This window comes from Ahaetulla prasina, chromosome 3 (assembly GCF_028640845.1).
Source record: "Ahaetulla prasina isolate Xishuangbanna chromosome 3, ASM2864084v1, whole genome shotgun sequence".
NCBI lineage: Eukaryota > Metazoa > Chordata > Lepidosauria > Squamata > Colubridae > Ahaetulla > Ahaetulla prasina.
This window is the reverse complement of record NC_080541.1, coordinates 179,580,778-179,596,502: the sequence shown is the minus strand read 5'-3', so window position 1 is coordinate 179,596,502 and position 15,725 is coordinate 179,580,778. Positions and strand designations below refer to the sequence as shown.

The 15,725-nt window shown below is 41.2% G+C and overlaps 1 protein-coding gene across 7 annotated transcripts in view; it reads left to right on the top strand.

Moving 5' to 3' along the window:
* Window positions 1-15,725, top strand: part of AMPD2 (adenosine monophosphate deaminase 2) — a 66,318-nt gene that overhangs the window by 2,327 nt on the left and 48,266 nt on the right. Inside the window, exon 1 of one of the 7 annotated variants that reach the window (XM_058178065.1) lies at window positions 620-1,061. The exons of 5 other annotated variants lie outside the window; for them this stretch is intronic. In XM_058178065.1, coding sequence (XP_058034048.1) covers window positions 983-1,061 — 79 coding nt within the window. In that variant the 5' untranslated portion in view covers window positions 620-982. Of the gene's footprint in view, window positions 1-619; window positions 1,062-15,725 lie in introns of those variants that run through there. One more of the 7 variants, XM_058178063.1, reaches the window with a different exon arrangement.

The window sequence follows — 15,725 nt, the reverse complement described above, 5'->3', positions numbered from 1 at the left end:
ATTCGTGGCTTTAGTGTTTTAGCACGATTTATGAGCAAGTAACTGCTACGAAGTGGTTTGGGGGTATCTGTGTCACCCAACAGGGCAACTAAACTAGTCCACTAGTGCAGGAGTCTCCAACCTTGGCAACTTTAAGCCTGGCGGACTTCAACTCCCAGAATTCCCCAACCAGCAAAGCAAAGCTGGCTGGGGAATTCTGGGAGTTGAAGTCCGCCAGGCTTAAAGTTGCCAAGGTTGGAGACCCCTGCATTAGTGAACGGAGGCTGTAGGAACTCAGCCACTTGGTCGATGGTTCTGCCTGCGGTGTGGGTGAGGTTGAACAAGCCAGGCTCTTACATGTTGAGCCATCATTCCATCGACGGTGGAGGATGAAAGGCTGCCCCCCTGATGCTCCAAAGGGCGCAAGGACCCCCCCCTCTGACTCGATGACATTCAAGAATTCCTGAGTTTGCCCTCTCAGCCGGCAAAGTTACAGCATCTTGTCTGCGGTGCCCTAAAGCAAAAGTGGGAGGGAGAATATTAGCGAAAGCGATTAGGGGACTGGCTGTTATGATGTTATAAGCATTTGTCCCACCCACCCCCTTAAGGAGAATGCAGTACCATGCTGTTGTTCGGCTGCAGGGAGCCGTAGAAGGTGGGTGGGTCTTACAAAGCCTCCCACCGAAAGCTCCGGCGAGCCACGCCATCAATGCATGAAACGCTCTATTGCCCTGTTCAGCATATAAGGAACGCCAAGCGGCGAATTGGAAGGTGGGGGCTGGAGAGAGAGAGAGAGAGAGAGAGAGAGAGAGATCCCTCGATCGTCAGAGGAGAACCCTCGATCCATCCCTGCTCTGCGTAGGTTCCGATGTCTTTCCCACGCACCTCCATCAATCAATAGCAGGGGGCGAACCCGGCGCTGTCTCCGCCTTCTTTTGGAGCACGGCGGCTGCAGCAGCAACACCGGTTGCAAGACTTCTGCGGAGCATCGGGAGCGAGCAAAATGTCCTCTAGTGTCGGTCCCCCCAAGAGCGGCTCCCCACTGAGGAAGCGGGCCAGCCTTCAGGCTCCCAGCCCAGGAGGTGAGCATCTGGGGATGGCTTCTCCAGCTTCTCGCTGGCTTCTATTATGTGCGGGAGAAAGTGAAGATAACTCATTCGCCGCGAAATTAATTGTGATTGCTTCTTTCCTGTATTCATGTTCTCTTTAAGAAATAGAGGTGTGGGGGAAGAAATAGAGAAATTGGCAATCAGGATTCTTTTTATTCATATCTCTCCGGCGTCTTTTTAATGATGTGCTTATTCAAACGGGAAAGATGGTTGCTTCCTTGCTGGATGCTTCTCAATTTTTAGAATTCAGGAGTAAGTTTTCCTGGGTTCATTCTGGTACCCCTGGTAACTTTGTGTGAGATGGCAACCCTGGGAAGAAAGAAAAGGAAGGGATTGCTTGTTTGCAGCTGGAGGTGTAGATAATGCGGTGTGTTCTGTCCTCCCTTTAATACACATGCGCCATTCTCTTTGTGCATACCGGCAGCTTTGATGAACCTGGAGAGCTCCAGATCCACGTATCCTTAAGCTACCTGGAATTTCTGGGAATTTGCTGTAATGGGTGCAGTGGAGAGATGCAAAAGGGGCCATTAAATTTGGGAGAGAGACCTGGCAATTTCGTGCAGTCCTCATCATAATGGCAGCTGTTTGTGTAATACAGATTAGAAACCATTACTATGAACCTTCCATAAAATACATTAGGATAAAGCTTCTGTGTTGTAGTTTCTTTTATGTGTACTTGGGCCAATTGCACAAAAATTATAGGAGGTGCCAAAAACATTTGATACCATAATTACTTCATACACTCTTGTCACAGTTGACTTGCTCCCTGGGGAAGCTTTTCATTAGATGTGCTGGTTGAAGGAAGGATACTCACAATTGTTTATTTAAATTTAATAACATGAGCAGAAATCTGCTTTTTCTAGTTGTTTTTAAGATCCAGAGCTTTAGTTAAGTTAGACCTGTCCAGAGTAAATGGTGAGAGCATATTTTACATTACAGGTTAAGCTCACTGAGATAATATGAAATTGCAGGTACTGATATAATATATATTATATATATTAACTTGTATAAATTAACTGCATTCTAATGTCACGATGATCTATAAGATTGGCTCTACAGCAACTTTAAGGTGCCCATGTTTTCTTCTTCCCAGGTTATGTAGCTAAGAAGGCACAGTTAACAATTTGTTTTAAGCTTACTGGAGGATCTGCAGGATGCTTCTTACTGCAGTGTTTCTTAAATTCTAGGCAATCATGGATCACTAAATGTTCAGAACATAGTTCCACTTGTCGCATTACATATAGATTCATAGTAACTGTACTTGAGACTTATTTACTTTGCTGGTGTTCTGAATTTTATTACTCACTTTGCTGCCAGCATTATTGCTTCAATGAAACAGGTTTCGGCTAGTGATCCATGTTCATGAAGCAGCTGACTACCATTGAATGCAGAAGATGGGAAGGAGTAAGGGTGCTTCTTGTGTGGCTGGTTGACTAATCACTGTGACAAGACTGATAGACTACATGGTGGACCTTCATGGGCCACTGATGATCCATAAATCACTGTTTCAGAATTGCTGTTCTGTTAGTACCTGGCCAACTAGTTCTATTGCCTGGCCAACTAGTTAGGCAAATAACAATTTCCTGACACTAACCATAAAAAGGCTCCATAAGAAAACTGCCTGGAAATACCACTAAGTAGAGGCAACATAGTAAACATTTAAAAAAAAGACGAATAGCTATTTCCTAGCTAGGAGAAGGAGAAAATATTCCACAACTATTAAATAAACACTGGCTTAGCCAGTAAAGGGGGAGTGAGTGAGAAAGAAACTCAGAATTGCCCTGCCTGGATTCCTTTTCCTATATGGGGGGGTGGGGGGGTGGCGGCAGCGCAGAGAGGGAGAATATCAGCAGCCTTCAAGATTCTGTTATACCTTTTAACCCTAAAGTAAAATTCTAGTAATTCTTGTGGCATTTATTTCTTGATCTGATCTATCTTGAAGGATTTACACTTTAGCATTTAGAAAGAAAAGTTATCAGGGTGTAAGTAATCCCCCAATATGATTGTGGCAAAAGATACACCTGGGTATGCCACCTATGTCCCTTGAGTAGGTGAATAAATAATACCTTCACTGAAAAATCAAACTTCCTTTTTTTTCTGTATTGAGTTTTTGCATTGTGGCTTAATTCAAGGTACAGTGGAACCAGTACCTGCAGTGCTTTGGACAAGAGGAATGGAAGTGATATTGCCAAATATGCAAGTCTTGAAAACTGGGATATTTTGGGAAATATTGGGAAAAGCAAATAGGGGCATTTAAAAAAAGCCATATGACATACACAATCTTCATGTGCAAGTACTTCTGCAGCGTGGGGATCTCTGGTTAACACAAGATGTTGTATCTAAGTGCTGTTCCATCTGGCTTCTTTTTATGTTGCCTTAACAAGATCCAGATTTTCTTTCCTTGGAGTAATAAGTCTCCACCGTACAGTTGATGATTAAAGTTCCTCTAACTACTTTGGATGGCGTATATATTTGGAGATGTGTCTGTTGTGAAAAGAATCAGGTAGCAATTGATCAATTCAGTGTAAGAGATGTCAGAAAGTATGTGCAGTGTGCTGATGAGTCTAAGACTCTTTTTTTAATAGAAGAATAGAATAAAATAGAATAGAATAGAATAGAATTTTATTGGCCAAGTGTGATTGGACACACAAGGAATTTGTCTTGGTGCATATGCTCTCAGTGTACATAAAAGAAAAGATACGTTCATCAAGGTACAACATTTACAACACAATTGATGGTCAATATATCAATATAAATCATAAGGATTGCCAGCAACAAGTTATAGTCATACAGTCATAAGTGGAAAGAGATTGGCGATGGGAACTATGAAACGATTAATAGTAGTGCAGATTCAGTAAATAGTCTGACAGTGTTGATGGAATTATTTGTTTAGCAGAGTGATGGCCTTCGGGAAAAAACTGTTCTTGTGTCTAGTTGTTCTGGTGTGCAGTGCTCTATAGCGTCGTTTTGAGGGTAGGAGTTGAAACAGTTTATGTCCAGGATGCGAGTGATCTGCAAATATTTTCACGGCCCTCTTCTTGATTCGTGCAGTATACAGGTCCTCAATGGAAGGCAGGTTGGTAGCAATTATTTTTTCTGCAGTTCTAATTATCCTCTGAAGTCTGTGTTTTTCTTGTTGGGTTGCAGAACCGAACCAGACAGTTATAGAGGTGCAAATGACAGACTCAATAATTCCTCTGTAGAATTGGATCAGCAGCTCCTTGGGCAGTTTGAGCTTACTGAGTTGTTCTGTTCCTTTTTCTGTTTTCTCAATATTTCATGATTTTAAAATGTCTGCTTTCAGGTTTGAGCTAGATTCCCAGATGTCATAAATAAATAAATAAATAAAAACTAGACAGTGGGTTTATTGTAACTTCTTGTGACATTTCTTTTCATCCTGGCTGGAGAAGCTTGCCCTGAATGAGGTTTCAGTCTCAATGCCATCTACTGAAATTAATCCACAGTGTTCCTGAAATCCTGTTTTCTCCAGCAGTATGACTCTCAGTTTTTCATCAGTCAGCATTTGAAGATTCTACTTACAGTCTAATTTGTGGAGGCTACTTCTCTGTCTGGCACCCATTGTGGGGTTCAGGTGGCCTGTGTAGAATTAAAAGCCATGAGAAATATACATAAGGGTTGAAATGACTCAAAGGGATTGTCATTCCTGTGATGGGCAGCAGTCCCTTCTAGTATTACAGACTGTTAAGTCTTCAAAATCCTCTGCGTGTAATAAACAACAATAAACAGAGAGTTTAGTGCGCTCTTTTTATTACTGAGCTCATTACAATATTCTGGAACCAAAACAAAATAGCAATAGCTCTTAGATTTATATACCGCTTCTGTTGTGCCTCACTCGCTCCCCCCGCCGCAGCTGGGCCCCTCTTATCTCCTGCCAGACGCTGATAGTGCTGAAGAATGTCCTGGCATGCCTCCAGCCCCCAGCCCTGGCACCTTGCCCGGACAAACCGAACAAACAAACCTCCCTCCGATAGCATGTGCGCCTGAAGCCAGCCACGAGCTGGGATTACCAACAGCTAGAGACAAAACGATGCAATGGATAGATCCACGCTTCCGGAGAATGGAGAGGCGACGTCACCAAAAGGAAGGGAGGGGCAGGCCTGGATAAGTGCTGAGTCATGGAGCCACACCCCATGGCCTATATAAAGGATCTGCTTTCTGGCATTTTCTGAGTCAGGCAAAGTCTAATCTGGATTGCTGAAGTCACATCTTGGATTCCTGCCTGCCCTGAGGACTTTGATAGGACTTTGGGCAGAGCTGCAGAGGCAAGCCTGATTCGGATTTCCTGACCCGGCCGTCAGCGGAGGAGTGGGACACGACAGCTTCATAGTGCTTTACAGCCCACTCTAAGCGGTTTGCAGAGTCAGCATATTGGCTCCAACCATCTGGGTCCTCATTTTATTTTTGAAATAAAACTTTTATGAAGTTACCAAAAAATAGATCCATGCAAAATCACAAGAGATTAAAACTATTTTATGGAACAACAAAATTCATTGAAAAATCTATTGCAGATTGTGAAGGAAGACTCTGAGCCAGCTCTACTTAGCCAAGTGTGATTGGACACACAAGGAATTTGTCTTGGTGCATATGCTCTCAGTGTACATAAAAGAAAGATACGTTCATCAAGGTACAACATTTACAACACAATTGATGGTCAATATATCAATATAAATCATAAGGATTGCCAGCAACAAGTTATAGTCATACAGTCATAAGTGGAAAGAGATTGGTGATGGGAACTATGAAACGATTAATAGTAGTGCAGATTCAGTAAATAGTCTGACAGTGTTGATGGAATTATTTGTTTAGCAGAGTGATGGCCTTCGGGTAAAAACTGTTCTTGTGTCTAGTTGTTCTGGTGTGCAGTGCTCTATAGCGTCGTTTTGAGGGTAGGAGTTGAAACAGTTTATGTCCAGGATGCGAGTGATCTGCAAATATTTTCACGGCCCTCTTCTTGATTCGTGCAGTATACAGGTCCTCAATGGAAGGCAGGTTGGTAGCAATTATTTTTTCTGCAGTTCTAATTATCCTCTGAAGTCTGTGTTTTTCTTGTTGGGTTGCAGAACCGAACCAGACAGTTATAGAGGTGCAAATGACAGACTCAATAATTCCTCTGTAGAATTGGATCAGCAGCTCCTTGGGCAGTTTGAGCTTACTGAGTTGTTCTGTTCCTTTTTCTGTTTTCTCAATATTTCATGATTTTAAAATGTCTGCTTTCAGGTTTGAGCTAGATTCCCAGATGTCATAAATAAATAAAAACTAGACAGTGGGTTTATTGTAACTTCTTGTGACATTTCTTTTCATCCTGGCTGGAGAAGCTTGCCCTGAATGAGGTTTCAGTCTCAATGCCATCTACTGAAATTAATCCACAGTGTTCCTGAAATCCTGTTTTCTCCAGCAGTATGACTCTCAGTTTTTCATCAGTCAGCATTTGAAGATTCTACTTACAGTCTAATTTGTGGAGGCTACTTCTCTGTCTGGCACCCATTGTGGGGTTCAGGTGGCCTGTGTAGAATTAAAAGCCATGAGAAATATACATAAGGGTTGAAATGACTCAAAGGGATTGTCATTCCTGTGATGGGCAGCAGTCCCTTCTAGTATTACAGACTGTCAAGTCTTCAAAATCCTCTGCGTGTAATAAACAACAATAAACAGAGAGTTTAGTGCGCTCTTTTTATTACTGAGCTCATTACAAAATTCTGGAACCAAAACAAAATAGCAATAGCTCTTAGATTTATATACCGCTTCTGTTGTGCCTCACTCGCTCCCCCCGCCGCAGCTGGGCCCCTCTTATCTCCTGCCGAATATGGAGGAATGTATGCCTCCCGGCCCCAGTCCTGGCTCCATGCCCAGACAAGCTGAAGAGGAGGGGGCACCTCCCGGTCCCAGCCCTGGCTCCATGTCCAAGCAGGCTGCAGAGGAGGGAGCACCCCCCGGCCCCAGCCCTGGCTCCATGCCCAGGCAAACGGAGCAGCTAGACCCCTCCCCCTCCTCCACAGCATGTGAGCCTGAGGAAAGTTTATTTCAACAGCTGCTGATTGGAGTGACCTCGCATCAGAAGACTGGATAGGCGGAGGCAACAGAAGGAAGGGAGGGGCAGGCCTTAATGAGTGCTGAGTCATGGAGCCACACCCCATGGCCTATATAAAGGATCTGCTTTCTGGCAGTCTCTGAGTCAGGCAAAGTCGAACTTATCTTGCTGAAGTCACTTTCTGGTCTCCTGCCTGCTCTGAGGACTTTGCTAGGACTTTGGGCAGAGCTGCAGAGGCAAGCCTGATTCGGATTTCCCTGACCCGGCCGTCAGCGGAGGAGTGGGACACGACACATTGATTCAGCTTTCTTCTCTTGGTTAAGTGTCCCAGCTTTGTCCCTTTTCTATGTGAAGTCAGATGGATTTATTTTTAAGCCAGCGGAAAAGCCATGCTCTTCATGTTTACACGAAAGTCCTTAGTGTATAATGAAATTTCCTACCAGAAAGATAATATTATTGCAGTCCAAAGGAGGAGAGGTTCCATATTAACCTAGCATAAAAAGACTATAAAAAAAGAACTTCAAAAGCAACAGTAAGTCTTTAAAAAGCACTAGACAGCCCTTGGCCTGTTGGATCATCATTTCATAAATATTTCCTTACCTAAAGAGAAACAGAATGGCCATGGGTAAACAAAAACAGTGGAAATGAGTGTAACTTCTTGTGACATTTCTTTTCATCCTGGCTGGAGAAGCTTGCCCTGAATGAGGTTTCAGTCTCAATGCCATCTACTGAAATTAATCCACAGTGTTCCTGAAATCCTGTTTTCTCCAGCAGTATGACTCTCAGTTTTTCATCAGTCAGCATTTGAAGATTCTACTTACAGTCTAATTTGTGGAGGCTACTTCTCTGTCTGGCACCCATTGTGGGGTTCAGGTGGCCTGTGTAGAATTAAAAGCCATGAGAAATATACATAAGGGTTGAAATGACTCAAAGGGATTGTCATTCCTGTGATGGGCAGCAGTCCCTTCTAGTATTACAGACTGTTAAGTCTTCAAAATCCTCTGCGTGTAATAAACAACAATAAACAGAGAGTTTTAGTGCGCTCTTTTATTACTGAGCTCATTACAAAATTCTGGAACCAAAACAAAATAGCAATAGCTCTTAGATTTATATACCGCTTCTGTTGTGCCTCACTCGCTCCCCCCGCCGCAGCTGGGCCCCTCTTATCTCCTGCCAGACGCTGATAGTGCTGAAGAATGTCCTGGCATGCCTCCAGCCCCCAGCCCTGGCACCTTGCCCGGACAAACCGAACAAACAAACCTCCCTCCGATAGCATGTGCGCCTGAAGCCAGCCACGAGCTGGGATTACCAACAGCTAGAGACAAAACGATGCAATGGATAGATCCACGCTTCCGGAGAATGGAGAGGCGACGTCACCAAAAGGAAGGGAGGGGCAGGCCTGGATAAGTGCTGAGTCATGGAGCCACACCCCATGGCCTATATAAAGGATCTGCTTTCTGGCATTTTCTGAGTCAGGCAAAGTCTAATCTGGATTGCTGAAGTCACATCTTGGATTCCTGCCTGCCCTGAGGACTTTGATAGGACTTTGGCAGAGCTACAGAGACACGCTTGATATGGACTTCCCCGACCCGGCCGTCAGAGGAGGAGTGGGACACGACAGCTTCATAGTGCTTTACAGCCCACTCTAAGCGGTTTGCAGAGTCAGCATATTGGCTCCAACCATCTGGGTCCTCATTTTATTTTCCTCGGAAGGATAGAAGGCTGAGTCAACCTTGAGCCGGTCAGGATCAAACTCTTCAGTTTGTCAGGATAGACTGTGGGCAGAGTTGACCTGCTATACTGCATTCTAACAATCTCACCAATAAATGAGAAGTCTGTATGTATCTTTCAGTACAATGGTACCTCAATACTCATTAATTGGTTCTGGGAGGCATGATGAGTACCAAAAACAATGAGTACCTGTCAGTTTTTTCCCATAAGGAATAATATAGAGAATCACAAGGCAGCCGACACCAATAAGTTCTAGCATGCACGTTGAATAACAAACAAACGAGTACTGGGACAAAATTTTCATGTCAAAATGCGTTGAGTACCAAATTTGATGAGTGTTAAAAACAGTTGAGTACCAAGGTACCACCATTTGAAAGAATAGTCATAACACTGTATATAATATAAAAACATTTTATTTTTGAAATAAAACTTTTATGAAGTTACCAAAAAAAATAGATCCATGCAAAATCACAAGAGATTAAAACTATTTTATGGAACAACAAAATTCATTGAAAAATCTATTGCAGATTGTGAAGGAAGACTCTGAGCCAGCTCTACTTAGCCAAGTGTTCAACATGTATTGCACTACAATTCTCACTGTCTTCAGTAAGCATATCCAAAGAAGGAGCTTTGTGTGATGAAAGATTAAGCCAAAAATATCCAGAAATCATGTAATTGGGGAAGGTTCAGGGGTGAAATCTACTTACCTTCTTTACCGGCTCGGAATGCACATGTGTGTCACATGTGCACGCAGACCTGCGCATGCGCAGAAGGTTAAAAAACACATTATTTCCTTAAATGTTAAAACCAGGAAGTAATGACACCCGAGCTTTGCTCCGCCATCGCTACTAGATAGCCAAACTACTGGCCACGATTGCTACCGGATTGCGTGATCCTGTCCGATCCGGTAGCATTTCACCCCTGGGAAGGTTACTCCAAGTGATTCCTAGAACCATGCTGGTCTACCTCAAACACAGAACTGAGCAGGGAATCTGAGACCACCCTCTTTCATTTGTAATTCTCAGAGTCCATCTTTCTTGCTACCCCACATATAAAATCCATTAATGGAAAAATCTAGTAATTCACAGTTCAAGTCAGTATAACTAAATTACCCATTGATAATTGTTGAGAACTGAGTAAGACCAAAATTTTACACAATTCCACTGAAGTTTCATATGAATCATTGTGTTGTGTCTTGCCCGCTCTCACAGCAGTCGGGGCCTTCTTATCTGCTCCCGAACACGGAGGAATGTATGCCTCCCGGCCCCAGTCCTGGCTCCATGCCCAGACAAGCTGAAGAGGAGGGGGCACCTCCCGGTCCCAGCCCTGGCTCCATGCCCAAGCAGGCTGCAGAGGAGGGAGCACCCCCCGGCCCCAGCCCTGGCTCCATGCCCAGGCAAACGAAGCAGCTAGACCCCTCCCCCTCCTCCACAGCATGTGAGCCTGAGGAAAGTTTATTTCCAACAGCTGCTGATTGGAGTGACCCTCGCATCAGAAGACTGGATAGGCGGAGGCAACAGAAGGAAGGGAGGGGCAGGCCTTAATGAGTGCTGAGTCATGGAGCCACACCCCATGGCCTATATAAAGGATCTGCTTTCTGGCAGTCTCTGAGTCAGGCAAAGTCGAACTTATCTTGCTGAAGTCACTTTCTGGTCTCCTGCCTGCTCTGAGGACTTTGCTAGGACTTTGGGCAGAGCTGCAGAGGCAAGCCTGATTCGGATTTCCCTGACCCGGCCGTCAGCGGAGGAGTGGGACACGACACATTGATTCAGCTTTCTTCTCTTGGTTAAGTGTCCCAGCTTTGTCCCTTTTCTATGTGAAGTCAGATGGATTTATTTTTAAGCCAGCGGAAAAGCCATGCTCTTCATGTTTACACGAAAGTCCTTAGTGTATAATGAAATTTCCTACCAGAAAGATAATATTATTGCAGTCCAAAGGAGGAGAGGTTCCATATTAACCTAGCATAAAAAGACTATAAAAAAAGAACTTCAAAAGCAACAGTAAGTCTTTAAAAAGCACTAGACAGCCCTTGGCCTGTTGGATCATCATTTCATAGATATTTCCTTACCTAAATAGGGAAACAGAATGGCCATGGGTAAACAAAAAAACAGTGGAAATGAGTGTGACTTCTGACTTCCTGCTGGCTTCCCCATTGATTTTCCTTGTGGGAACCTGGCAGAAAGTGTTGAAAATGATAATCATGATAATCATGCAATGCTCTCTACATGGGACCAAGGTTGGAGACCCCTGGGCTAGACAGATGATAGATGTTGGAGACGAAATGTGGAGGTGAGAGTTACATCTCCATAGGCTATGAAGGGTAGAAATGCCGATTGAGAAAGATAAGCTGAGCCCTGGAATTAGGGTGTTGTTTAGGATTAGGACAGTGGTTGGTGACTTTTCAGAGGTACATTTAACGTTTTGTGGCTCTGACTTGCAAAGTGGTTGGAGTTACATGACTCCCACACCACACGAGGGAGAAGTATGTATTCATTTTGTCAGGATTATTTTTTTTTAATGCAGTAGACCTGCTTTAGGACTTACACCAAAATTTTCATCTGTTTCCCCACTATGTTGTCAGTTTACCACCGTTGGAGTCAAATAGAATGGGAATCTTTTAAAATAAAAAAACTATTACAGCTATTTGCAGAGTTGTAAAAGAATGACTAGCTATGCCATTGGTGTTGACTTTAGAAATATTAAGCTTCAAATTCTGCTTTGAAGCCCAATTCTGCTTTGACTAGGAAACCTCAAAACTGGTCATACTTGTTGAGGCTCTTGGGGATTCTGCTTGACCAACATCTAGGCAACTATTCTCCTTTTGTCAGTTTAAAGGAAAAATCTCTCTCTTGTTAGCAATGCTAACAATTCCTGTTCTGATTTGTTGTGTTTGTGTGTGCAAGACAGAAATAAAGTGAATTTTGTAATATTTCCTTCTCTCTTAATTTGCACACAACATTGTTTTCTTTTTGCTTAGTCACTATTATGGCTCTAGGTAGTTTACAGTAAACAAAAACAGTGGAAATGAGTGTGACTTCTGACTTCCTGCTGGCTTCCCATTGATTTTCCTTGTGGGAACCTGGCAGAAAGTGTTGAAAATGATAATCATGATAATCATGATAATCATGATAATCATGATAATCATGATAATCATGATAATCATGATAATCATGATAATCATGATAATCATGATAATCATGATAATCATGATAATCATGATAATCATGATAATCATGATAATCATGATAATCATGATAATCATGATAATCATGATAATCATGATAATCATGATAATCATGATAATCATGATAATCATGATAATCATGATAATCATGATAATCATGATAATCATGATAATCATGATAATCATGATAATCATGATAATCATGATAATCATGATAATCATGATAATCATGATAATCATGATAATCATGATAATCATGATAATCATGATAATCATGATAATCATGATAATCATGATAATCATGATAATCATGATAATCATGATAATCATGATAATCATGATAATCATGATAATCATGATAATCATGATAATCATGATAATCATGATAATCATGATAATCATGATAATCATGATAATCATGATAATCATGATAATCATGATAATCATGATAATCATGATAATCATGATAATCATGATAATCATGATAATCATGATAATCATGATAATCATGATAATCATGATAATCATGATAATCATGATAATCATGATAATCATGATAATCATGATAATCATGATAATCATGATAATCATGATAATCATGATAATCATGATAATCATGATAATCATGATAATCATGATAATCATGATAATCATGATAATCATGATAATCATGATAATCATGATAATCATGATAATCATGATAATCATGATAATCATGATAATCATGATAATCATGATAATCATGATAATCATGATAATCATGATAATCATGATAATCATGATAATCATGATAATCATGATAATCATGATAATCATGATAATCATGATAATCATGATAATCATGATAATCATGATAATCATGATAATCATGATAATCATGATAATCATGATAATCATGATAATCATGATAATCATGATAATCATGATAATCATGATAATCATGATAATCATGATAATCATGATAATCATGATAATCATGATAATCATGATAATCATGCAATGCTCTCTACATGGGGCTACCCCTGAAGTGCACTCGGAGGCTTCAGTTAGTCCAGAATGCAGCTGCGTGGGTGATTGAAGGAGCCACACGTTGCTCCCGGGTAACACCGCTCCTGCGCAGTCTGCACTGGCTACCTGTGGTCTTTTGGGTGCACTTCAATGTGTTGGTTACCACCTTTAAAGCGCTCCATGGCTTAGGGCCCGGGTACTTACGGGACCGCCTGCTGTTACCTTATGCCTCCCACCGACCCGTACGCTCACACAGAGAGGGTCTTCTCAGGGTGCCGTCCGCCAAGCAATGTTGGCTGGCGGCCCCCAGGGGAAGGGCCTTCTCTGTTGGAGCACCTACCCTCTGGAACGAACTTCCCCCTGGTTTGCGTCAATTACCTGACCTTTGGACCTTTCGCCGTGAATTGAAAACGTACTTGTTTATCCAAGCGGGACTGGCTTAATTTTTTAAATTTTTTATTTTTTTTGAATTTTAATAATTTTAATTGGGGTATTTTATTTATGGGTCAAATTTGACGGTTTTAATTTTCGGCCATTTATAGAATAGGTTATTTTAACTGTGGTTTTAATTTGTATATTGTACTGTTTTAATCTGGCTGTACACCGCCCTGAGTCCTTCGGGAGAAGGGCGGTATAAAAATCTAAATAAATAAATAAATAATAAATAAATAAATAAATAAATAAATAAATAAATAAATAAATAAATAAATAAATAAATAATAAATAAATAAATAAATGTGACTGTGGCTGACCATGGCAATGGGGCATTGCAGTGTTTACAACTTCGTAAAATTTCGATCCTATGGGAGTAATAAGACCCAAATTTTGGATGCATTCTTTAAGTTAGCCCATTTGAGGTAAGTAATTCAAAAAATTTGGACTGATGTTCCATGGTTCCACCTAACTGAAGGTTACAAATAGAGTTTTAGTAATAAATAAATAGGAGATATTAGAGAAAATGATAAAATGTTGCAACCAGAATCTTTTTCTTCCAAGTGAGGAATACGAATAACAAGTAGGAAATACATGAATGTATTTACATGAATACATAAATGGTAATTTGTGGGGTACATTTCATTTGATACAAGAATAAAAACTAGGGAAAAATACAGCAAATGTTCAAACCATAATCTCCAGCCATATCCTTTGAGTTAACTTTCTCTGGCAGCCAGAATATTTTTGCTGAGAACTTCCCTATTTTTAAAACTTAAAAAAAATATTGACTAGTTTTCTCAGAACATTTCTGGAACACAAGCATATTTACTGGTTTTAAACTCAGGAGAGAAAATCCTGAGGCTCAGAATGATCATTCTGTGTGACCTAAAAAGTGTTTCTCATCTGTGAGTTTTATAGCAACACAACAATTTCAGGGTGTTCCTTCAGTCCCAGATGGATCTGCACCATCACCACCACCGGTTAGGAAATTGCTTGTTGTTTAAAAATGTGGGTGAGGACCCCTGGGGTGGGTCCCACAAGACTCTTTCAGGGGTTTGTGAAGTCAAAATTATTCGGCAGATATTGAAGATATTTGCAAACAGTTAAAATAATATCTTTATTATTTTTATTATTAGTTTTCATGAAAAACATTTTATGTTAGCATCTAATTGGTTTAATATTGTTATTTTACATGATTCAATAAATAAATATCCTATGAATGCCTCGGTTTTAATTTTTTAAGGTAGCAAGTTGGTAAATAGAAAGCAAAACCTTTTTTGGTCGTCTATATATTTTAAAAGTAGGAAGAGGCCCCAAGAGCAAAAAGTTTAAGAAACACTGGGCTAGCCCAGGGGTCTCCAACCTTGGTCCCTTGAAGACTTGTGGACTTCAACTCCCAGAGTCCCTCAGCCAGCAGAGCAGAGCTGGATGAGGAACTCTGGGAGTTGAAGTCCACAAGGGACCAAGGTTGGAGACCCCTGGGCTAGACAGATGATAGATGTTGGAGACGAAATGTGGAGGTGAGAGTTACATCTCCATAGGCTATGAAGGGTAGAAATGCCGATTGAGAAAGATAAGCTGAGCCCTGGAATTAGGGTGTTGTTTAGGATTAGGACAGTGGTTGGTGGCTTTTCAGAGGTACATTTAACGTTTTGTGGCTCTGACTTGCAAAGTGGTTGGAGTTACATGACTCCCACACGAGGGAGAAGTATGTATTCATTTTGTCAGGATTATTTTTTTTTAATGCAGTAGACCTGCTTTAGGACTTACACCAAAATTTTCATCTGTTTCCCCACTATGTTGTCAGTTTACCACCGTTGGAGTCAAATAGAATGGGAATCTTTTAAAATAAAAAAACTATTACAGCTATTTGCAGAGTTGTAAAAGAATGACTAGCTATGCCATTGGTGTTGACTTTAGAAATATTAAGCTTCAAATTCTGCTTTGAAGCCCAATTCTGCTTTGACTAGGAAACCTCAAAACTGGTCATACTAGTTGAGGCTCTTGGGGATTCTGCTTGACCAACATCTAGGCAACTATTCTCCTTTTGTCAGTTTAATGGAAAAATCTCTCTCTTGTTAGCAATGCTAACAATTCCTGTTCTGATTTGTTGTGTTTGTGTGTGCAAGACAGAAATAAAGTGAATTTTGTAATATTTCCTTCTCTCTTAATTTGCACACAACATTGTTTTCTTTTTGCTTAGTCACTATTATGGCTCTAGGTAGTTTAC